Raw genomic sequence first — 26,243 nt, forward strand, 5'->3', positions numbered from 1 at the left:
TTCCAGCAATAAATAAGTAAACCTCGGTTAACAGCAAATCGAGCAACGTGCTTTCAACGTCACACAAATTCATGATAAAACCCGCTAAACAAACATACTGCATACTCCGAAAATCATCTCGACAACTACAAATCGAGTTTTTGGCATATAGCACACAGGGATCCCAATTGTAAAGATCATTCTTGCTACTCGCCTGACGGCTCGCAGCAATTATTTCTGCGCTTCAATCAATTCCGCATAGTGCCATTACTAAATCGCCATAACTAGTCTGAAACATCGCTTCCAAGGCTTCCATAGTACATATCTATCTTGACCCATTGCCAATCCATATTAATGAGGAATGATAGACTAAAGCACATTCCTGGGTTGCTATGGCGACCGGAAATAAAACACCTGCAAATCACCAGCGTTTGTGGTTTTGCTTCCAGAGTGTTCTGTTTGGGAAACTAAAAGAGCTGTGCGAGCAAATATACGAGTAATAAGAAGGCGGTCTTGGAGGCACACACAATATCACAATATCGCTATCTACAGCTCTTAGATCAGTGGATTTGTATAAACAAAAGTTTACTAACTGAAGATATCATTTACAGGTGTTTTGGTGCTAGCGTCGTGTACAAAAGGTAACCAGCTTGCTTATAAACAACCTAATTGAAATGCGCTGCTTCAGTTCATTAATACAAAGCCAAGACTTCCATTAACGTAGAAGGCTTTTGGAGGCTTACAAACATGGAGAAAATTAGAAAATTAAACGAGAAAATATTTTTTCAATTTATCCTATATTATTGTTCACTGAATTTTTACCCGCAAGATTCAATTTATTTTGTTTTTCATGATTCGTTAAGCCTTGTAGAAGGAGTATTTTTCTTAGTCCAGTGAAATTCATTAACATGAAAAGTAAAAGAAAATAAGAAAATCTAATAGAAATAAATTTTAAAAAATTTCCCTTTTAATTTCTGCTTGTCAAGAAGCGATTAATAAGATGCTTTTAGATAACTCCGAGCAGCTTTTGCAAAGAGTTTTATTTCTTTCCTATTTGCAGATTAATATTATCGATATCTATCTCTCGAGTGAAGTTCAAAAATTTCATTATGAAACGACCCTATCATGCAGCAAACTCGATTTACTTCGACCCCCCGTTTTTTTATTGTACTGTACTGTACAAAAATTAAATGAATGAAGAAAAGGAAAAGAACGTAAACAGCTAGGAAATACTACTTAATGTTCGAAAACAATTCTAAGGTAATTCTATGGCAATAAAATACAAATATTTAGTATTATCGCGGACATATTACAAGCCTGTTTTAAAACATTAAAATCGCCAGCAGACGTATCTAGTTCAGATAGTCTAAAATTAGATTTGTTGTAATGGCATTTACGAAAGCGAGAGTTAACGAGCACGGAGACCCGCTGTGTGAAACAAAAACGTCCCGTTTGTGGTATAAGCCTGTTCTTTTAGACCCTCAATTTTTGCTTAAAAGAGCTAAATGGACAAATCCTAGGATACTACAAAATTCCATTCCTTAGTGACTTAAAGCCTTATTGCTAATGTTCGTCTAGCGTTTTCTACGTTTTATTAGTTGGAACTGTTCCAACCGCGAAGCTTTTGAATTCCCGCCAATGCTTGACGTTACATTAGTAAAATATCTTATGAATAAATCATATTTAGATTAATACAAATCAAAAAAAAAAAAAAAAAAAAAAAAAGAAAGAAAGCTTTTGAAGATAGAAAAAAATCTTTCTGGAAAAAAGCATGATTTACCATTATGATAATGCATAAATATAGGCTTAAGATTTTTGTAGGAAATCGCACGATCTCGATTACAATTCGGAATTTATAGGTACGAGTAATGTTTTAAAAGTTTTCGAAATTTGAGAAATTTCAAAACATCACTAGTATCTATAATTTCCGAATTGTACGAGAAGATCAGGCGATTTTTTGTTTATAATATGCTCAACAAAATTGAGCTATTTCATTGGGACTCTACAGAGTACAATTTAGAATTTCATTGTACTCCAGTCCTCTTGTCCTATCATGGAATCGAGTAATCCTGCTTCTGTAAAATAACGTTGTTTCATAGAATTCAAATCAATGTATTTTCTTCTTTTTGTAGTTTTCCGTTCCGATAAAATATTTGGATTGAAGTTTTAGAGATGGGACTGCTTTAAGAACTAAGAACTAGAAGAAATCCCGAGTTTGAATAGTACTTCTCTCTATTCTGAATTGCCGCTGAGTTATTGGTTCTCAAGATAAAACAGAGTTAAATTCAGAAGTATATTTTTGCCAATCGTTACTATTGGTCAGTTAGTCCCTACAGTGATTCAAATACTCGCAACTTTTATTCCACGACCGTAGGAAATTCTCAATGATTCGTTTCCACGGGTGACTGAGAGAACAACCAAAAAATGTGAACAACAAACGGCAGGTGAAATACGATACCAGATAAAAACCGTTTAGAAAATGAAAAAGATAATATGGAAAAATATTAACATTATGATTGCGACCCACTGATAGTAATTCTGGAAAATAATTAATGATTTTTTTTCATTTATAACTGAATTGCCAATTATTTCAGTTTACAAAACGATGTTTTTTTAATTGTTTTCCATAACAATGTCAGGAATAAATAAAGCTTCCTAACAAATGAACTAAGGCGAAACAAACTGCAAACATGAGATGATACTCAGTACTTAAGCACTTGCATTGGAAATTTTCGCTTCATTTTAAATTCAACTTTTTAAAAATCATTGTCTATATTTGAGTCTAGTAATCTTTAATCATTTTCCTCGAGATTAGTAGAGTTTTTGATAAATTAAGCGAGACAAGCTGGGTGATTTTGCAGCTATATTTTAACGTCATATCGTCTTTATCTATAGTATCAGACTGGACTGCCAACAACAGCAAAGGATGACAGCACTTGAGCGATGAGAATTCAACATCAGGTAAAGGCGCACATTCGCTGCTCAAGGCGACAGCTATCTATGGCCAGATATACAAACAGCAAGCAATTAACAGCTGTGTGATAACAATAAAATGAAAGATTGTTAAGTCATAAAGCGCTGGTTCCGTTCTAAGAATAGAACTGGCTGCAGATTGTCTATGAGCGGGAAACCTACACCCTAGATAATGGCTTCCTGATTCAGCACCGTGATTGGTCAGTTTGTTTTTTCGTGCTTTCTAATTGGACCTAATGCAGAAGCCATTTGAGAGTTGCTGTACAGAGCGTCAGTTCCTGATTTTAGTAGCATCATCCGTTTTAAAATTGATCATTACGCATACTGAATGTCTTTTTTTATAGATCTACAACGCAAAGCTTGTTCGCTTTCCCTCGTTGCTGTAAGATGCAGGAAGGTTTTAATGGATCTGGGGATGATGTTCATCTTCAAGTAAAAAAAGCATACCAAGTGCAAACCAAAATAGATATAAATTCAATAAGTAATTTACGGGATTTCCGACAGAACCATACTAACTGCTCTCAGTGTATGAAAGAAAAAGAGAGTTTTATAGAAGTACCAGGAAAAGTTACACCACAAACGGTGGACTGTTCTAGCAGAAAAGGAAACAAGTCTTGTTCAAGCAAGCAAACATGGACTTCTTGGCAGAGAAGAATCGCTTGTGACACTCGCTCTTGTATGTCACCTTGTGCTACGTCAAACACAAAGAAAACGTCTTTAAATGACACGAACTTTGAAAGACGACTGCATATTGACATTTTAATGTCCGATACATGGGTAAACGTCTTTCAGATAGTACTATCTTATATTGTTTTGTTGTATGGGAAAAGCTGGTCGCGACTAGTGGCAGCAAGCAAGAATAAGAATGGGATAATGCGGATGCATGCAAACACGTTGTACAGTATTTGGATGTTTTTCTCTTTAATTTGCTTTGCAAATGCAACGAGTATTTCTACTACTGTCTTCACTACAGAAAGTATCAGCTTATCCAGCACTGTTGTAAACAATACTTCCAACACTGCCATCTCTCCTACTACTGTCTTCGCTACAGAAAGCAGCAACTTATCAAGCACTGTTGTAAACAATACTTCCAACACTGGCATCTCTCCTACTACTGTCTTCGCTACAGAAAGCAGCAACTTATCCAGCACTGTTGTAGATAATGGTACCAACACTTCCATCACTCCTTCTGCTGTCTTAACTACAGAGAGTATCAACTTGTCCAATACAACAATCAATGCAACAGTAAAGGTTAGCATATTACCAAGTACGCTATTCGTTTCTTCTGACCAAGTAATATCAACAGTAGTATCAGCATCAGTGAATTTCACAAGGAACTTTGCAGTGTCAATAACACCATCGATTAATTTCACCATGTCTACGATAAATTCATCTCTAAATTACTCACTAATGGCGTCTTCGGTAACACCCAACTCTACTGTAATGGTGGTGAGTAGGTCTTCCTCGATATCTGTTCCATACAAGCCATGGACGAATGAGTCAATCCGTACCATAAACGTGACCGTCAAGATTTTCAATGAACGCTTTAGTGTCGATTTGATATCAAGTAACACCAGCGCGTACACTAATCTATCAAAGAGAGTGAGAAATACGGTGAGTAAAACAAAAACAAATTAAAACCTATACCGTTTAAGACAAATTTCGTACGAGTGCAAGAAACTCCCTAAGGACGTGCCGTGATCGAAACGGTAATATATCCGAATATTTTTAGAAGTGATCTCGCACGCATTGATGGGTTTAAAGGATGTCACAATGGACTACTTCGACGATACGGCGGACAATTTGTCAGGGGGCAAAACAAATCAAAGATAACGGCGGAAAATATATAGAGCTTCGTGTGTTTGTGTTTTATAAAAGCCCGAAATTTATCAATTATGTGCACAGGCGATCGATGTGGCGTCTTAATTCATCTATTGTTGTATTTTCTTGTGGTGAGCTGTTGATGTCAATCGACGTCATTACTGTAACACAGATTCATTTGGCCCCTTGACGCCCCATAATGCATATCGATCAGAGATGGCCACCGTATCGTCGAAGTAGTCATTTCCGTATCGTCACGGTGCTGTCACGTCTTAACCCATTTCAGACGTGTTATAATACCCAAACATTCCCAGTTTGAAGTAAACTTGATAAAAAAAATGATACCAAAACAAAAACAAAACTGATGAACATTCGAGCGCATTAAACATGAGCCCTTGGCTCGGGAGAATTGGGCAACCACTCCCCGCGTTATCCAAGAAAAAAATAAATTACTTTTTTTAACAAAGAAACAGAAACGAAAGGACAATTACCATTCTATCCGTTCGGATAAAAAATTACAAAATTTTCCTAAGCTCGATTAAACGCATTTATATTCAATAGAGTATTATTTCCTTTATCTCTATAGTTTGACCGTATCTTTTCCGAACAACCAGGATACATTAACATCACCGATATCAAGTTCAGGTGAGAAATTAGTTGCGGCATTAATAACCCTTCCCAAAAACGACAGATTTGAAAGCACTGGCGTACAGGTTCATGGATGGGCGGAGAAGAGGGAGACGCTGGCCTCAGAGAAAGCCAACTACGCATGCGGGTTCCGTCTCAAACTTACCTTGATGGGATGCGAGGCTTATATTGAATACAAAAAAAATGCCACAAATTCCAACGGGAAATAGTGTGTTTTCTTTTGTATATTCATTACGATGCCTCGCCAAGGTTATCTTACGAGGGGTCTATAGCTATGAAGATTCAATTTCGGTTGTCTGTACGCAAATCTTTCGATAAGTTTTAACATAACGAAATGAAAAGTTGCAGACAAATAAATATTAAGATTTTTTTGTCCTTTCGACAGTAACGGAAGTGTTGTGGTTAAGTTCCAAGCGAACTTCAACTTAACTTCAAATATGACCGCACTGGATGCGAAGACAGAGATTATCAATCGAAATGGAAGCAGAAACATTGAAAATTTTATCTTTTCAAGTGATGTAAAGGCATTTGGTATGTAGAGGTGATGTATTTATAGGATTGTGTTAAAAAATATAGAAACTTTCTCTTTCTGATTGCCTTTCTTATGTCACAATACTCATAAGGATACTCAAAAATAATTTGGAAAACGTCCCCAATTCGTTTTTCATTTTCTTCTCCTTTTTATGTTATAAATTTAAATTTAAACACACAGAAAAAAGATATATACAGTGTATTTTTTTCCAGTCCCTTTGACCCTTTAAACTGACCAAGGAAAATTCTCCAAAAAAAAAAAATAAATAAATAAAAACGAAAAGAGCACAATGGAGAGAATGCGAAAAACAAAAAGTTTAAAAATATTAACCATTTTTTGAATAGAAAATTGCAGCACAAGCTATTGTCCTCGAGGTAACTGTCAGATGAACAACGTAACAGGAGCCTATTGCATGTAAGTTATTTTATGCCTCAGTAAAGCAATAAATGTAAAACTTTTCATATTGCTGGTTTTCAATCATTTCTAAGAGAATAAAATAACCAAAGACACGGCAGCCATGTTGGATGATATAACAAAAGAGACTACTCTCCCTTCCGACCAAAATCGGAGCGCTTTGCAAGCAAGTCACGTGAGTCTAGAACAGGACATATCAAATGAGCCTCTTTTTGTATTGACTACTTTCCCTGTTCGACCAAAATGGTCGATTACTAAAACTAGATATTTCAATGTTTTTCTTACTTTGCCTTGTTTACCAGATGCGAAGCTGGATTTACAGGCTCAAGGTGTGATAAAGGTATGATACGATCACCATTCAACAGACTTATTATGTTTATCTAGTGGCCTTTCTGGATTTAACTACTATTTACGCCATCATATGGTGAAAATAGGCCATTTGCAATAACCAATAGCCATTTGCAGTGACCCTGCCCCCTAAAAACGAGCAATGTATGAAAATTGATCACAGAAAAAAAAGACCTTGATATTCGTAAGGGTAGAGTTTCAGCTAATAATCGGTTGAGTATAAGAAAATGACATTGAATAAAAAAAACAACAACAAAAAATGATGATGTACAGTATTTTAATTTTTTTTCTTTAATGTGCTGTGCAAATGCAACAGTGAGTATTTCTACTACTATCTTTGCTACAGAAAGTATCAGCTTATCCAGTACTGTTGTAAACAGTGCTACCAAAACTTCCATCGCTCCTACTACTGTCTTTACTACAAAAAGGATCAGCTTGTATAGCACTGTTGTAAACAATGGTACCAACACTTCTATAACTCCTACTACTGTCCTCACTACAGAAAGTATCAGCTTGTCCAGTAATGTTGTAAACAATGATACCAACACTTCTATCACTCCTACTACTGTCTTCCCTGCAGAGAGTATCAGCTTGCCCAGCACTGTTGTAAACAATGATACCAACACTTCTATCACTCCTACTACTGTCCTCACTACAGAAAGTATCAGCTTGACCACTAATGTTGTAAACAATGATACCAACACTTCTATCACTCCTACTACTGTTTTCCCTGCAGAAAGTATCAGCTTATCCAGTACTGTTGTAAACAATGGTATCAACTCTTCCATCACTCCTACTACTGTCTTTGCTACAGAAAGTATGAGCTTGTCCAGTACTGTTGTAAACAATGGTACCAACACTTCCATCACCCCTACTACTGTCTTTGCAACAAAAATTATAAGCTTGTCCAGCACTGTTGTAAACAAAGCTACCAACACTTCCGTCACCCCTACTACTGTCTTTGCTACAGAAAGTATGAGCTTGTCCAGCACTGTTGTAAACAAAGCTACCAACACTTCCATCACCCCTACTACTGTCTTCACTACAGAAAGTATGAGCTTATCCAGTACTGTTGTAAACAAGGCTACCAACACTTCCGTCACCCCTACTACTGTCTTCACTACAGAAAGTGTCAGCTTGTCCAGCACTGTTGTAAACAAAGCTACCAACACTTCCATCACCCCTACTACTGTCTTCACTACAGAAAGTATGAGCTTGTCCAGCACTGTTGTAAACAAGGCTCCCAACACTTACATCACACCTACTACTGTCTTTGCTACAGAAAGTATCAGCTTATCCAGTACTGTTGTAAACAAGGCTACCAACACTTCCGTCACCCCTACTACTGTCTTCACTACAGAAAGTATCAGCTTGTCCAGCACTGTTGTAAACAAAGCTACCAACACTTCCCTCAGTCCTACTACTGTCTTCACTACAGAAAGTATAAGCTTGTCCAGCACTGTTGTAAACAAAGCTGCCAACACTTCCGTCACCCCTACTACTGTCCTCACTACAGAAAGTATCAGCTTGTCCAGTACTGTTGTAAACAAAGCTACCAACACTTCCGTCAGTCCTACTACTGTCTTCACTACAGAAAGTATAAGCTTGTCCAGCACTGTTGTAAACAAAGCTACCAACACTTCCGTCAGTCCTACTACTGTCTTCACTACAGAAAGTATAAGCTTGTCCAGCACTGTTGTAAACAAAGCTACCAACACTTCCCTCAGTCCTTCTACTGTCTTCACTACAGAAAGTATAAGCTTGTCCAGTACTGTTGCAAACAAAGCTATCAACACTTCCGTCACCCCTACTACTGTCTTTGCTACAGAAAGTATCAGCTTGTCCAGTACTGTTGTAAACAAGGCTCCCAACACTTACATCACACCTACTACTGTCTGTGCTACAGAAAGTATCAGCTTATCCAGTAATGTTGTAAACAAGGCTACCAACACTTCCGTCACCCCTACTACTGTCTTCACTACAGAAAGTATGAGCTTGTCCAGCACTGTTGTAAACAAGGCCCCCAACACTTACATCACACCTACTGCTGTCTTCACTACAGAAAGTATCATCTTGACCACTAATGTTGTAAACAATGGTACCAACACTTCTATCACTCCTACTACTGTCCTCACTACAGAAAGTATCAGCTTGTCCAGTAATGTTGTAAACAATGATACCAACACTTCTATCACTCCTACTACTGTCCTCACTACAGAAAGTATCAGCTTGTCTAGCACTTTTGTAAACAAAGCTGCCAACACTTCCGTCACCCCTACTACTGTCCTCACTACAGAAAGTATCAGCTTGTCCAGTACTGTTGTAAACAAAGCTACCAACACTTCCGTCACCCCTACTACTGTCTTCACTCCAGAAAGTATCAGCTTGTCCAGCACTGTTGTAAACAAAGCTACCAACACTTCCGTCACCCCTACTACTGTCTTTGCTATAGAAAGTATCAGCTTGACTAGTACTGTTGTAAACAAGGCTCCCAACACTTACATCACACCTACTACTGTCTTTGCTACAGAAAGTATCAGCTTATCCAGTACTGTTGTAAACAAGGCTACCAACACTTCCGTCACCCCTACTACTGTCTTCACTACAGAAAGTGTCAGTTTGTCCAGCACTGTTGTAAACAAAGCTACCAACACTTCTATCACTCCTACTACTGTCTTCACTACAGAAAGTATGAGCTTGTCCATCACTGTTGTAAACAAGGCTCCCAACACTTACATCACACCCACTACTGTCCTTGCTACAGAAAGTATCAGCTTATCCAGTACTGTTGTAAACAAGGCTACCAACACTTCCGTCACCCCTACTACTGTCTTCACTACAGAAAGTATCAGCTTGTCCAGCACTGTTGTAAACAAAGCTACCAACACTTCCCTCAGTCCTACTACTGTCTTCACTACAGAAAGTATAAGCTTGTCTAGTACTGTTGTAAACAAAGCTGCCAACACTTCCGTCACCCCTACTACTGTCTTCACTACAGAAAGTATCAGCTTGTCCAGTACTATTGTAAACAAAGCTACCAACACTTCCGTCAGTCCTACTACTGTCTTCACTACAGAAAGTATAAGCTTGTCCAGCACTGTTGTAAACAAAGCTACCAACACTTCCGTCACCAGTACTACTGTCTTTGCTACAGAAAGTATCAGCTTGTCCAGTACTGTTGTAAACAAGGCTCCCAACACTTACATCACACCTACTACTGTCTTTGCTACAGAAAGTATCAGCTTATCCAGTACTGTTGTAAACAATGTTACCAACACTTTCATCACTCCTAATACTGTGTTCACCAGAGAAAGTATCACCTTGTCCAGCACTGTTGTAAACAATGTTACCAACACTTTCATCACTCGTACTACTTTCCACACTACAGAAAGTATCAGCTTGACCACTAATGTTGTAAACAATGATACCAACACTTCTATCACTCCTACTACTGTCCTCACTACAGAAAGTATCAGCTTGTCCAGTAATGTTGTAAACAATGATACCAACACTTCCGTCACACCTACTACTGTCTTTGCTACAGAAAGTATGAGCTTGTCCAGCACTGTTGTAAACAAGGCTCCCGACACTTCCGTCACCCCTACTACTGTCTTTGCTACAGAAAGTATCAGCTTGTCCAGTACTGTTGTAAACAAGGCTCCCAACACTTACATCACACCTACTACTGTCTTTGCTACAGAAAGTATCAGCTTATCCAGTACTGTTGTAAACAAGGCTACCAACACTTCCGTCACCCCTACTACTGTCTTCACTACAGAAAGTGTCAGCTTGTCCAGCACTGTTGTAAACAAAGCTACCAACACTTCCATCACGCCTACTACTGTCTTCACTACAGAAAGTGTCAGCTTGTCCAGCACTGTTGTAAACAAAGCTACCAACACTTCTATCACTCCTACTACTGTCTTCACTACAGAAAGTATGAGCTTGTCCAGCACTGTTGTAAACAAGGCTCCCAACACTTACATCACACCTACTGCTGTCTTCACTACAGAAAGTATCATCTTGACCACTAATGTTGTAAACAATGGTACCAACACTTCTATCACTCCTACTACTGTCCTCACTACAGAAAGTATCAGTTTGTCCAGTAATGTTGTAAACAATGATACCAACACTTCTATCACTCCTACTACTGTCCTCACTACAGAAAGTATAAGCTTGTCTAGCACTTTTGTAAACAATGCTGCCAACACTTCCGTCACCCCTACTACTGTCTTCACTACAGAAAGTATCAGCTTGTCCAGTACTGTTGTAAACAAAGCTACCAACACTTCCGTCAGTCCTACTACTGTCTTCACTACAGAAAATATAAGCTTGTCCAGCACTGTTGTAAACAAAGCTACCAACACTTCTATCACTCCTACTACTGTCCTCACTACAGAAAGTATCAGCTTGACCACTAATGTTGTAAACAATGATACCAACACTTCCATCACTCCTACTACTGTCTTCGCTACAGAAAGTATCAGCTTGTCCAGCACTGTTGTAAACAATACTTCCAACACTTCTATTACTGCTACTACTGTCTTCGCTACAGAAAGCAGCAACTTATCCAGCACTGTTGTAAACAATACTTCCAACACTGCCATCACTGCTACTACTGTCTTCACTCCAGAAAGTATCAGCTTGTCCAGCACTGTTGTAAACAATACTTCCAACACTGCCATCACTCCTACTACTGTCTTCGCTACAGAAAGCAGCAACTTATCCAGCACTGTTGTAAACAATAATTCCAACACTACTATCACTCCTACTACTGTCCTCACTACAGAAAGTATCAGCTTGACCAGTAATGTTGTAAACAATGGTACCAACACTTCTATCACTCCCACTACTGTCCTCACTACAGAAAGTATCAGCTTGACCACTAATGTTGTAAACAATGATACCAACACTTCTATCACTCCTACTACTGTCTTCACTACAGAAAGTATCAGCTTGTCCAGCACTGTTGTAAACAATGATACCAACACTTCTATCACTCCTACTACTGTCTTCACTACAGAAAGAGTCAGCTTGTCCAGCACTGTCGTAAAAAATGTTAGGAACACTTCCGTCACTCCTACTGCTGTCTTCGCTACAGAAAGTATCAGCTTGTCCAGCAGTGTTGTAAACAATGCTACCAATACTTCTATCACTCCTACTACTGTCTTCACTCCAGAAAGTATCAGCTTGTCCAGCACTGTCGTAAAAAATGCCACTAACACTTCCATCACTCCTACTGCTATCTTCCCTACAGAAAGTATCAGCTTATCCAGTACTGTTGTAAACAATGCTTCCAACACTTCTATCACTCCAACTACTGTCTTCGCTACCGAAAATATCAGCTTGTCCAGCACTGTTGTAAACAATGCTACCAATACTTCAATCACTCCTACTACTGTCTTCACTCCAGAAAGTATCAGCTTGTCCAGCACTGTCGTAAAAAATGCTACTAACACTTCCATCACTCCTACTGCTGTCTTCCCTACAGAAAGTATCAGCTTATCCAGTACTGTTGTAAACAATGCTTCCAACACTTCTATCACTCCAACTACTGTCTTCGCTACCGAAAATATCAGCTTGTCCAGCACTGTTGGAAACAATGGTACCAACACTTCAATCACTCCTACTACTGTTTTCACTCCAGAAAGTATCAACTTATCCAGCTCTGTTGTAAACAATGGTACCAACACTTTCATCACTCCTTCTACTGTCTTCCCTCCAGAAAGTATCAACTTATCCATCACTGTTGTAAACAATGCTACCAACACTTCTATCACTGCTACTACTGTCCTCACTACAGAAAGTATCAGTTTGTCCAGTACTGTTGTAAACAATGGTACCAACACTTCAATCACTCCTACTACTGTCTTCAGTCCAGAAAGTATCAGCTTGTCCAGTACTGTTGTAAACAATGGTACCAACACTTTCATCACTCCTACTACTGTCTTCCCTCCAGAAAGTATCAACTTATCCAGCACTGTTGTAAACAATGCTACCAACACTTCTATCACTCCTACTACTTTCTTCAGTACTAAAAGTATCAGCTTGCCCAGCACTGTTGTAAACAATGGTACCAACACTTCCATCACTCCTACTACTGTCTTCCCTCCAGAAAATATTAGCTTGTCCAGCACTGTTGTAAACAATGCTACCAACACGTCCATCACTCCTACTACTGTCTTCCCTCCAGAAAATATTAGCTTGTCCAGCACTGTAGTAAACAATGCTACCAACACTTATATTACTCCTTTTGCTGTCTTAACTACAGAGAGTATCAAGTTGTCCAGTGCAACAACCAATGCAACAGTAAAGGTTAGCATATTACCAAGTACGCTATTCGTTTCTTCTGACCAAGTAATATCAACAGTAATATCAGCATCAGTGAATTTCACAAGGAACTTTGCAGTGTCAATAACACCATCGATTAATTTCACCATGTCTACGATAAATTCATCTCTAAATTACTCACTAATGGCGTCTTCGGTAACACCCAACTCTACTGTAATGGTGGTGAGTAGGTCTTCCTCGATATCTGTTCCATACAAGCCATGGACTAATGAGTCAATCCGCACCATAAACGTGACCGTCAAGATTTTCAATGAACGCTTTAGTGTGGATTTGTTATCAAGTAACACCAGTGCGTACACTAATCTATCAAAGAGAGTGAGAAATACGGTGAGTAAAACAAAAACAAATTAATACCTATACCGTTTAAGACAAATTTCGTATGAGTGCAAGAAACTTCCATAAGGACGTGCCGTGACAGATACGGTAATATATCCGAATATCTTTAGAAGTGATCTCGCACGCAGTGATTGGTTTAAAGGATGTCACAATGGACTACTTCGACGATACGGCGTACAATTTGTCAGGGGGCAAAACAAATCAAAGATAACGGCGGAAAATATAGAGAGTTTTGTGTGTTAGTCTTTTTAAAAGCCCGAAATCTATCAATTATGGGCAAAGGTGATCGATGTGACGTCTTAATACATCTCTTGTTGTATTTTCTTGTGGTGAGATGTTGATATCAATCGACGTCATTACCGTATTGTCGAAGTAGTCATTTCCGTATCGTCACGGTGCTGTCGCTTCTTAATCCATTTCAAACATGTTATAGTACCCAAACATTTTCAGTTTGAAGTACACTTGATAAAAAAAAAGAATACCAAAACAACAACAACAACAACAAAATTCAAACATTCGAGCGCATTAAACATGAGCCCTTGGCTCGGGAGAATTGGGCAACCACTCCCCGCGTTATCGAAGTAAAAAATAAACTACCTTTTTTTAACAAAGAAACAGAAACAAAAGTACAATTAGCATTCTATCCGGTCTGATAATTACAATTTTTTTCCAAATTCGATGAAACGCATTAATATTCATTAGAATATTAATAAATATCATTATTCATATTATTTCCTTTATCTATATAGTTTGACCGTATCTTTTCCGAACAACCAGGATACATTAACATCACCGATATCAAGTTCAGGTGAGAAATTAGTTGCAGCATTGATAACCCTTCCCAAAAACGACAGATTTGAAAGCACTGGCTTACAGGTTCATGCATGGGCGGAGAAGAGAGAGACGCTGGCCTCAGAGAAAGCCAACTACGCATGCGGGTTCCGTCTCAAACTTATCTTGGTTGCATGCGAGGCTTATATTAAATACAAAAGAAATGCCACAAACTCCAACGAAAAAAAGTGTGTTTTCTTTTTGCATATTCATTACGATGCCTCGCCAAGATAATCCTACGAGGGGTCTATAGCTATGACGATTCAATTTCGGTTGTCTGTACGCAAATCTTTCGATAAGTTTTAATATAAGGAAATTTAAATTCGCAGACGAATTAATATTTAGATTTTTTTGCCATTTCGACAGTAACGGGAGTGTTGTGGTTAACTTCCAAGCGAACTTCAACTTAACTTCAAATATGACCGCACTGGATGCGAAGACAGAGATTATCAATCGAAATGGAAGCAGAAACATTGAAAATTTTATCTTTTCAAGTGATGTAAAGGCATTTGGTATGTAGAGGTGATGTATTCATAGGATTGTGTTAAAAAATATAGAAACTTTCTCTTTCTGATTGCCTTTTTTATGTCACAATACATAAGGATACTCAAAAATAATTTGGAAAACGGCCCCAATTCGTTTTTCATTTTATAAATTTAAATTTAAACACACAGAAAAAAGATATATAGAGTGTATATATTTTTTCAGTCCCTTTTCCCATTTAAACTGACCAAGGAAAATTCTACAAATAAACGAAAACAACAAAAACAAGAGAATGTGAACAACAAAAACTCTTAAAATATTTACCCTTTCTTTGAATAGAAAACTGTATCCCAAACTATTGTCATCGAGGTAACTGTCGGATGAACAACGTAACAGGAGCCTATTGCATGTAAGTTGTTTTATGCCTCAGTAAAGCAATCAATGTAAAACTTTTCATATTGCTGGTTTTCAATCATTTCTAAGGCCCCGTCCACACGTATCCGGGAATTTTTGTATCCGCAAATTATTTTTTGCGGATACGAAAATGTTTGCGTCCACACGCAGCGTATTCCAATCGTCTTCACCGTCCACACGTGTCCGTTTTCGTAAAATTTGTGGATACGGACACACGTGTGGACGCAACCCGTATCCGCAAATACGGATACAAAAATTTCAGGATACGTGTAGACGGGGCCTAAGAGAATAAAATAACAAAGACACGTCAGCCATGTTGGATGATATAACAAAAGAGACTACTCTCCTATCCGACCTAAATCGGAGCGCTTTGCAAGCAAGTTACGTTAGTCTAGAACAGGACATATCAAATGAGCCTCTTTTTGTATTGACCACTTTCCCTGTTCGACCAAAATGGTCGATTACTAAAACTTAAAGAGATATTTCAATGTTTTTCTTACTTTGCCTTGTTTACCAGATGCGAAGCTGGATTTACAGGCTCAAGGTGCGATAAAGGTATGATACAATCACCATTCAACAGACTTCTTATGTTTATCTAGTGGCCTTTCTGGATTTAACTACGATTTACGACATTATATCGTGAAAATAGGCCATTTGCAATAAGCAATAGCTATTTGCAAAACGTCTCAAAATTTTTTTTTTTTGGGTTTTCTTATTCAATGCCATTTTGCTTTATTCAACGTTATGAACTGAACCTCGTCCTTTTTTATTGCTGGGGTCAATTTTGATACATTGCTGCACTGCAGCATTTTGATGTTTTTCTCTTTAATTTGCTGTGCAAATGCAACAGTGAGTATTTCTACTACTGTCTTCATTCCAGAAAGTATGAGCTCGTCCAGTACTGTTGTAAACAATACTTCCAACACTCCCATCTCTCCTACTACTGTCTTAATTACAGAAAGCAGCAACTTATCCAGCACTGTTGTAAACAATACTTCCAACCTTGCCATCACTCCTACTACTGTCTTCACTACAGAAAGTATCAGCTTGTCCAGCAGTGTTGTAAACAATGCTACCAACACTTCCATCACCCCTACTACTGTCTTCACTCCAGAAAGTATCAGCTTGTCCAGCGGTGTTGTAAACAATGCTACCAACACTTCCATCACTCCTACCACTGTCTTCACTCCAGAAAGTATCATCTTGTCCAGCAGTGTTGTAAACAATGCTACCAACACTTCCATCACTCCTACTACTGTCTTCACTCCAGAAAGTATCAGCTTGTCCAGCAGTGTTGTAAACAATGCTACCAACACTTCCATCATCCCTACTGCTGTCTTCACTACAGAAAGTATCAGCTTGTCCAGCAGTGTTGTAAACAATGCTACCAACATTTCCATCACTCCTACTACTGTCTTAACTACAGAAAGTATCAGCTTGTCCAGTACTGTTGTAAACAATGCAACCAACACTTCCATCACTCCTACTACTGTCTTCACTACAGAAAGTATCAGCTTGTCCAGCAGTGTTGTAAACAATGCTACCAACATTTCCATCACTCCTACTACTGTCTTCACTCCAGAAAGTATCAGCTTGTCCAGTACTGTTGTAAACAATGGCACCAACACTTCCATCACCCCTACTACTGTCTTAATTACAGAAAGAATCAGCTCGTCCAGCAGTGTTGTAAACAATGCTACCAACACTTCCATCACTTCTACCACTGTCTTCACTCCAGAAAGTATCAGCTTGTCCAGTACTGTTGTAAACAATGGTACCAACACTTCCATCACCCCTACTGCTGTCTTCACTACAGAAAGTATCAGCTTGTCCAGTACTGTTGTAAACAATGGTACCAACACTTCCATCACCCCTACCACTGTCTTCACTCCAGAAAGTATCAGCTTGTCCAGCAGTGTTGTAAACAATGCTACCAACACTTCCATCACTCCTACCACTGTCTTCACTCCAGAAAGTATCAGCTTGTCCAGTACTGTTGTAAACAATGGTACCAACACTTCAATCACCCCTACTGCTGTCTTCACTACAGAAAGTATCAGCTTGTCCAGCACTGTTGTAGACAATGTTTCCAAAACTTCCATCACCCCTACTGCTGTCTTCACTACAGAAAGTATCAGCTTATCCAGTACTGTTGTAAACAATGGTACCAACACTTCTATCACTCCTACTACTGTCCTAACTACAGAAAGTATCAGCTTGTCCAGCAGTGTTGTAAACAATGCTACCAACACTTCCATCACCCCTACTACTGTCCTAACTACAGAAAGTATCAGCTTGTCCAGCACTGTTGTAAACAATGCTACCAACACTTCCATCACTCCTACCACTGTCTTCACTCCAGAAAGTATCAGCTTGTCCAGTACTGTTGTAAACAATGGTACCAACACTTCCATCACCCCTACTGCTGTCTTCACTACAGAAAGTATCAGCTTGTCCAGCACTGTTGTAGACAATGTTTCCAAAACTTCCATCACCCCTACTGCTGTCTTCACTACAGAAAGTATCAGCTTATCCAGTACTGTTGTAAACAATGGTACCAACACTTCTATCACTCCTACTACTGTCCTAACTACAGAAAGTATCAGCTTGTCCAGCAGTGTTGTAAACAGTGTTACCAACACTTCCATCACTCCTTCTGCTGTCTTAACTACAGAGAGTATCAACTTGTCCAATACAACAACCAATTCAACAGTAAAGGTTAGCATATTACCAAGTACTCTATTCGTCTCTTCTGACCAAGTAATATCAACAGTAGTAAAAAAATCCAGTATGGATATGAATGTCACAGCATCAGTGAATTTCACAAGGAACTTTGCAGTGTCAATAACGCCATCGATTAATTTCACCATGTCTACGATAAATTCATCCCTAAATTACTCACTAATGGCGTCTTCGGTAACACCCAACTCTACTGTAATGGTGGTGAGTAGGTCTTCCTCGATATCTGTTCCATACAAGCCATGGACGAATGAGTTAATCCGCACCATAAACGTGACCGTCAAGATTTTCAATGAACGCTTTAGTGTCGATTTGATATCAAGTAACACCAGCGCGTACACTGATCTATCAAAGAGAGTGAGAAATGCGGTGAGTAAAACGAAAACAAATTAATACCTATACCGTTTAAGACAAATTTCGTATGAGTGCGACAAACTCCCTAAGGACGTGCCGTGACCGAAACGGTGATATATCCAAATATCTTTAGAAGTGATCTCGCATGCAATGATTGGTATAAAGGATGTCACAATGGACTACTTCGACGATACGGCGGACAATTTGTCAGGTGGCAAAACAAATCAAAGATAACGGCGGAAAATATATAGAGTTTTAGTGTTAGTCTTTTTTAAAAGCCCGAAATCTATCAATTATGGGCGAAGGCGATCGATGTGGCGTCTTAATTCATCTATTGTTGTATTTTCTTGTGGTGAGCTATTGATGTCAATCGACGTCATTACTGTAACACAGATTCATTTTGCCCCTTGACGCCCTTATGCATAGCGATCCGAGATGGCCACCGTATCGTCGAAGTAGTCATTTCCGTATCGTCACGGTGCTGTCACGTCTTAACCCATTTCAGACGTGTTATAGTACCCAAACATTCCCAGTTTGAAGTAAATTTGATAAAGAAATGGATACCAAAACAAAAACAAAACTGGTGAACATTCGAGCGCATTAAACATGAGCCCTTGGCTCGGGAGAATTGGGTAACCACTCCCCGCGTTATCCAAGAAAAAAATAAATTACTTTTTTTTAACAAAGAAACAGAAACGAAAGGACAATTACCATTCTATCCGTTCGGATAAAAAAGTACAAAAATTTTCGTAAATTCGATTAAACGCATTTATATTCATTGTTCATATTATTTCCTTTATCTCTATAGTTTGACCGTATCTTTTCCGAACAACCAGGATACATTAACATCACCGATATCAAGTTCAGGTGAGAAATTAGTTGCGGCATTAGTAACCCTTCCCAAAAACGACAGATTTGAAAGCACTGGCTTACAGGTTCATGGATGGGCGGCGAAGAGGGAGACACTGGCCTCAGAGAAAGCCAACTACGCATGCGGGTTCCGTCTCAAACTTACCTTGATGGGATGCGAGGCTTATATTAAAACAAACGAAATGCCACAAATTCCAAAGAGAAAAAGTGTGTTTTGTTTTGTAAATTCATTATGCCGCGCCAAGATAATCTATAGAGGGTCTATAGTGACGACCAATTTCATTTTCGGTTGTCTGTACGCAAATCTTTCGATAAGTTTTATTATTATACATTTTACTAAGCATCTCAAATCTGATTGGTCGAGAGCCTTCAGCCAATCCCTGATATCGTGCGAACTCGACATGATAAATGTATTATCTGTAGGTTTTCCTACAGATAATACATTTATCATGTCAAGTTCATTCAAGGTCACGCTGTGGTAGCTTTGTTTTTATTTATTATGTGTATTTATTTCCAGAATTATGTACAAAAACAATTATTTAAGGAATCCTTAACTTATTTTCATATATTTCATGAAGAATTCTTAAAATATTTCTAAATTAAAAATTTTGCGATTTTCACGCTACATCATAGCATTCATAATTCTTGTCTCTATAATTTAATGTTCATGTTTATGTTTTTCCAGTATACAATATGTATAATAAAGCAATTATTGGATTCGCTATCGCATGATATCGTAAATATCAAGACCTTGGCTGTGTTATCTGCCTCAGCCTTCGGCTTCGGCAGATAACACAGCCTCGGACTTGATAATTTACGATATCATGCGATAGCGAATCCAATAATTGCTTAATATAAGAAAACGTAAAGTTGCAGACAAATAAATATTAAGATTTTTTTGCCATTTCGACAGTAACGGGAGTGTTGTGGTTAACTTCCAAGCGAACTTCAACTTAACTTCAAATATGACTGCACTGGATGCGAAGACAGAGATTATCAATCGAAATGGAAGCAGAAACATTGAAAATTTTATCTTTTCAAGTGATGTAAAAGCATTTGGTATGTAGAGGTGATGTACATTTGGGACTGTGTTAAAAAATATTGAAACTCTTTCTGATTGCCTTTGTTATATCATAATACTCATAAGGATACTCAATAATAATTTGTAAAACGTCCCCAATTCTTTTTTCATTTTCTTCTTCTTTTTATGTTATAAATTTAAATTCAAACACACAGAAAAAAGATATATAAAGTGTATTTTTTTCCAGTCCCTTTTTCCCTTTAAACTGACCAAGGAAAATTCTACAAAAAACGAAAAGAACACAAATGAGAGAATGCGAAAAACAAAAAGTTTAAAAATATTAACCATTTTTTGAATAGAAAATTGCAGCACAAGCTATTGTCTTCGAGGTAACTGTCAGATGAACAACGTAACAGGAGCCTATTGCATGTAAGTTATTTTATGCCTCAGTAAAGCAATAAATGTAAAACTTTTCATATCGCTGGTTTTCAATCATTTCTAAGAGAATAATAATAACCAAAGACACGGCAGCCATGTTGGATGATATAACAACAACAACAACAACAACAACAACAACAACAACAACAAAAAACTACTCTCCTATCCGACCTAATTCGGAGCGCTTTGCAAGCAAGTTACGTTAGTCTAGAACAGGAAATATCAAATGAGCTTTTTTTTGTATTGACCACTTTCCCTGTTTGACCAAAATGGTCGATTACTAAAACTTAAAGAGATATTACAATGTTTTTCTTACTTTGCCTTGTTTACCAGATGCGAAGCTGGATTTACAGGCTCAAGGTGTGATAAAGGTATGATACGATCACCATTCAACAGACTTATTATGTTTACCTAGAGGCCTTTCTGGATTTAACTACTATTTACGCCATCATATGGTGAAAATAGGCCATTTGCAATAACCAATAGCCATTTGTAGTGACCCTACCCCCTAAAAACGAGCAATGTATCAAAATTGACCCCAGAAATAAAAAAAGGACCTTGATATCAGTAAGGGCTGGAGGTTCAGTTCACAATGTTGAATATAGGAAAATGGCAATGAACGAAAAAATCACTTTTTTTTTTAGATTTGTCAAAACAATCAATTATTTTTCATTGTCGACTCATGAGAGTGTCAGGTATCAGGATATTTTACTAGTGCACATAAGTAAATCAGAATTGACTCAAACTGGCCTCTAGTCATTCGCATCAATAAGAGAGGCTCCTCCTTTTCGAAGCAAAAATCCAATGAAATCTTGATTTTTTTTAAAGGTATAGTGAATGGTAGCTATAGCGACTGGTCTGGGTTTGGTGAGTGCAGCAAGTCGTGTAAAGGTGGTACCAGGCGTCGAACTAGAACATGTACCAATCCTTCCCCATTGAACGGCGGCAGGAATTGCAGTAGCCTGGGACCTAGTTATGAGGACGAGGATTGTAACTCTGACGTCATTTGTCCAAGTAAGTCCAAGTGCTATATGTCCAAGACATATTTATGCTCGGCTTACACATCGTACTAACTAGAAATATTTTGAAATAATATAGTGTAATATTTTCGAAATTTTGATATTCGTTGTAGATCATTAACAAAACACTTGAGTGCTTTTAGTCTCACTGTTGAATAGTTAGATAAATGTATCTAACTTAGATAACTATTTAGCTGGCGTCACCTAAAATAGTAAAAGCGCGTCAAATAACGGTCATGCTAATCCGGGGGGTTGTTTTACCAGAGAATGAGTGAATAGACATTCATTTGTATCATCGTTTCTATCCCTGATCTAAGAAGCTGTTTACTCGTAGTTTCAAATTTAGGTGAAGTCAGCTAAAATAGTAAATAACTTATCTCATTTAGTTGACGTCACCTATTCAACAGTGAGACTAAAAGCACTCTACAACTGTTGATCAGTAATATTAAAACTTCGCTCGATCGAGTTTATGAGATTTTTTGCTGAATACCGCCGTGACTTTGAGATGTCTCTATGGAGAATAAAGGCCTCCAGAGCTTGAAATCAGACTCTCTTCTTGAGTTCTAATTAAGATAGCTTTTTTCGATATCCGGTTCGATCTACGAGTCTTCTGAAAAATCGAAATGTTGACGTTGTACAGCGTTTTTGTTTACTTTAATACATCAGAAAAAAAGGTCTAACTCATTGAAATTTTATTTCAGGCGTTAATTGTATAATTTTATTTTAATTCGCATCTTTCCTTGATTCTTTTAATATGAATAATTCGAAGATAAAACTATGTGCGAGTGTGCGCATGCACAGTGGGCCCCCACGGCGTCTACAAGTGCTAGAAATATATCCCACATGGAACATCAGCATCTCGTTTCCTCATATAAATAACGAAGTAATCTATATTGTATATAAGAGCTTTGTGCTTGCTAGTGTCGTGTTGAACATTCGTAATCAGATGACGTAAGATGATCGACAAACGTTTATCGATCTGCTAACATCTTAGTGAGTGAGTGAGCGAGTGAGTGACACATTTGCATATTCAGACCCCTCACTACAACTCGTTTCTACGCTTCGCGTGTCCACGAGTTAAAACGTTTATTGGTAACCGTACTGCAGCCGTAGCGTGTGTTACCGTAACCGTAACCACAATTGTAACTACGAGTTGTGATTGGATGTTAAAATCGGTGAAGTGATTTTACCTATTTTTGTTTTTGGCAGTAATCTGGATTATCATCGCCGTGTGCTGTGTCATCTTCTTGCTATTGATTCTTCTGCTTATATGCTGTATTAGGCGTAGAAAGAAGAAAAAAAGGTAAACTAAACTATATAGCAGAGCAGCGGGATGTGCAGGGGTGCATGTGTAGGGGTGCATGTGTAGGGGTGCATGTGTAGGGGTGCATGTGTAGGGGTGCATGTGTATTGGTGGATGTGTAGGGGTGGACGTGCAGGGGTGGATGTGCAGGGGTGTATGTGCAGGGGTGGATGTGCAGGGGTGGATGTGCAGGGGTGGACGTGCAGGGGTGGATGTGTAGGGGTGGATGTGTAGGGGTGGAGGTGCAGGGGTGGATGTGCAGGGGTGGAGGTGCAGGGGTGGATGTGCAGGGAGGGATTTGCAGGGGTAGATGTGTAGGGGTGGATGTGCAGGGGTGGATGTGTAGGGGTGGATGTGTAGGGGTGGATGTGCAGGGGTGAATGTGCAGGGGTGGGTGTGCAGGGGAATGTTACTGCGATCTATTTCGCATTTATTCCTTAGACTATTTTCTCATAAGGAGCTTTGCGTACCATCTGTCAATGTTGGGCATTCTATTCACTTAAATGTTCATATTTGCACAGGACATATACCATCTATCACCCTGGCAGCAATATGAATATCATTCCTCTGGAAATTATGGTATATGATGACGAAACTCGCCCGAAGCCCTTCCCTGACGGGCACTCTAACCCTGAATTCATCCCCAAAGACAATGAAACAGAAGAGGATGACATCTACAAAAAACAGCTGTTATTATTTCTGAACCAATCCCACCTAATCAAGCCAGGGATGAACCTTTCATACGGGGATGATGTATCGGATACATCAGAGTATTCCAACAAGAACTCCAGAAAGGCATCTGCAAAATCTTCTGCCAGCGGTGCTGCACGTGACGAAGACTCCGACTGAACGAACCTCGAAAGCATCATTTTAAATTCAAATTGTATTGGGTATATTTTTATAAGATGAATTGCAAATTGGAATCTGATTTCTTTAAAAGAATGCAAACTAATGCTTGCTTTCCGTATGGCGGCCATGTTGGCTGGACCTATTGTTCTAAAGTTTATATCACTAACATGGCACCCCCTTTCGCTACTACAACCTCTTGAAGATGATCGCAAACTACCTGAGAGAATTTTTATCAAAAAAGAAAAAAGAAAAAGAAATTCGTTACACTGACACCAGGCAAGGTCACGAAGGTGTCCAAGTTAAAGAGGTACCGCTGTATTTCAATTTCCATAAATCTTGCATACCTGTTTTATCTTGTAGCACTGACTACAGGGGCGGATCCAGGAATTTGTTTAGGGAGGGGCGAAGCGCACATAGTTAACCCAAGGAGGGGTGCACCCCTTAGAATCAAAGGGAAAAACATTATTTGTATTGGTTAAATCTTTGAAGTAGGGGCACAAGGTCGAATCAGGGAGGGGTGCGCACCCCCTGCACCCCTCCCCTGGATCCGCCACTGGACTAAAGGGAGTTATGAAGTGCATTCTGTCTGCTTCCATCGCTGACAAAAAATCTTCCAGTCGAAGGAACCGCTAACGTTAAATAAATCACTGTTTGAACTAAGAAAATGAATATGTATATATATATATTTTTTTTTTTGCGGTGAAAAAACTTCAAGACAATATTTTGTGAGAAGCTTTCGATATTTTCTCAACCAAGTTTTGACTTAAAAGTCTCTTCAATTCTTTGATTATAATTTTTATATTTTGTTTATTACGATTTTTATATTTTGAAATTATTACGATAGAAGTTGAAACGCTTCTGACCGAAAAAAAAGCGATTTAATATTGAATCAACGATTTTCATCATTTATGTGATGGAAAAATTTCAAAATACTTTTATTTCGTTGTTTAAGCCGTATGAATTAGAAACGAAAATGGACGCCACGTTGGTTGATTAAAAACGGAATTTTTTAAATATTTCTGCCAAAATGGCGCCCTATTCTTCAGTCGTTTCATACAAGGCTTGTAATTTACCTATTACGCTGGCTTTTAAAACCGAAAGGCTGCTATGTTGGTTGAAACTTTTCCATTGTTAAAACACTGAAACAAGCAGCGATGCCTTTCGTTAAAGCAATGAATCTATAGCCGCCATTTTTTTCGTGCTTTTATTTTCAAAATCATGTAAACCAAATCAAAATGATTAAAATAATTATAGTTAATTATCAACTTAAATGATTCATCAATCCTTCAAAGTCTATTTAGACATATATGAAGCAGTATATGGTTTGCCAATATCCCGTGACGGCAGCCATGTTGGACAGTACAACTGTATCTCTTTTCTATGAATAGATCTCATTCGCCGTGGTGCAATGTTTTCCCATACCGTGTCGTTTCCTAGAATATTATTTCTTTGTTTAACGGCTGCGCATAAGAAGACACATGAGTATGGATACAACTCAAACTAAGAATATTATGCTCAAGAAACTGATACGTGGTCTGTAATGGGAAAACATTGCAGCACAACGAATAAGGTCTATTAATTGGGTTCTTTTCTCAAATAAAATGATTTTATTATTGGAATGAAGAACAAATTAAAAGGAAATGGTTTACTTTGTTGCCACTATGCGTGTCTACCCTGCTGTAATTTAATGCTAAATCTGGAAGATATTTTTTCGAAAAATATCAACTAGAATTTATGAAATAGCAACATTTTAATATTAAAAATTCTTCGATGAAATAAAACGATTTTCATAACATTAAAAGTTAAAGATTTATTGAAGTTAAATATTTATGAATGGTTTACGAAAAAATAAAGCTGTTCCACATTCTTAGTTTGTACGTTAACTCAAACTCATAGTACTCATACTTATGGCCCATAGTACTCATACTCATACCCATACTCGTATCCATACCCATACTCATACTCATACCCATACCCATACTCATACTCATACTCATACTCATACTCGTATCCATACCCATACCCATACCCATACCCATACTCATACTCATACTCATACTCATACCCATACTCATACTCATACTCATACCCATACTCATACCCATACTCGTATCCATACCCATACTCATACCCATACCCATACCCATACCCATACCCATACCCATACCCATACCCATACCCATACTCATACTCATACTCATACTCATACTCATACTCATACTCATACTCATACTCATATTCGGTGGGACCTCGTTAAGTATAGTTCTCACACTGTCTAAAGAGTAATTAAGTTAAGACTACTCACCCTTTTTTGTACTCGTCCCCTCCAACGCCAGTATTTGACGTTATACTTGTTTTGGGTGGAAAATTGAAGGATAATTTTTTTCACATTTCCAGTTCATGGAATAACATCTATTAAGCAGAGAAAAGCAGAAAGGTAAAGAAATGAATTTGAAGCCGAGTGAGGTAAATCACTAGCACAAAACAGTGGTCCCTCAACTCGTTTCAGACAATGTA

General features: G+C 38.3%; 1 protein-coding gene across 2 annotated transcripts; it reads left to right on the plus strand.

The window, feature by feature from the left end:
• The first annotated feature begins 445 nt into the window (after nucleotides 1–445).
• LOC116293495 (uncharacterized) lies at nucleotides 446–25,544 on the plus strand. 2 transcript variants are annotated; one of them, XM_089036694.1, is made up of 20 exons: nucleotides 446–620; nucleotides 2,875–2,940; nucleotides 3,297–4,566; nucleotides 5,360–5,418; nucleotides 5,807–5,952; nucleotides 6,298–6,367; nucleotides 6,670–6,707; nucleotides 7,062–13,396; nucleotides 14,155–14,213; nucleotides 14,603–14,748; nucleotides 15,059–15,128; nucleotides 15,651–15,688; nucleotides 16,014–18,241; nucleotides 19,035–19,093; nucleotides 20,010–20,155; nucleotides 20,477–20,546; nucleotides 20,889–20,926; nucleotides 21,384–21,569; nucleotides 22,784–22,877; nucleotides 23,399–25,544. In XM_089036694.1, the coding sequence occupies exons 3-20, from the start codon at nucleotides 3,340–3,342 to the stop codon at nucleotides 23,724–23,726; spliced, it is 11,337 nt and encodes a 3,778-aa protein (XP_088892820.1). In that variant the 5' UTR covers nucleotides 446–620; nucleotides 2,875–2,940; nucleotides 3,297–3,339; the 3' UTR covers nucleotides 23,727–25,544. The 2 variants fall into 2 exon arrangements, with proteins under 2 accessions (XP_088892820.1, XP_088892821.1); XM_089036695.1 differs by having other exon boundaries at nucleotides 16,092–18,241.
• The last annotated feature ends 699 nt before the right edge of the window (nucleotides 25,545–26,243 follow it).

The sequence above is a fragment of the Actinia tenebrosa genome, unplaced genomic scaffold (genome assembly GCF_029948245.1).
Source record: "Actinia tenebrosa isolate PJP-AT-01 unplaced genomic scaffold, QUT_ActTen_1.0 PGA_scaffold4__44_contigs__length_22323623, whole genome shotgun sequence".
Taxonomy (NCBI): Eukaryota; Metazoa; Cnidaria; class Anthozoa; order Actiniaria; family Actiniidae; genus Actinia; species Actinia tenebrosa.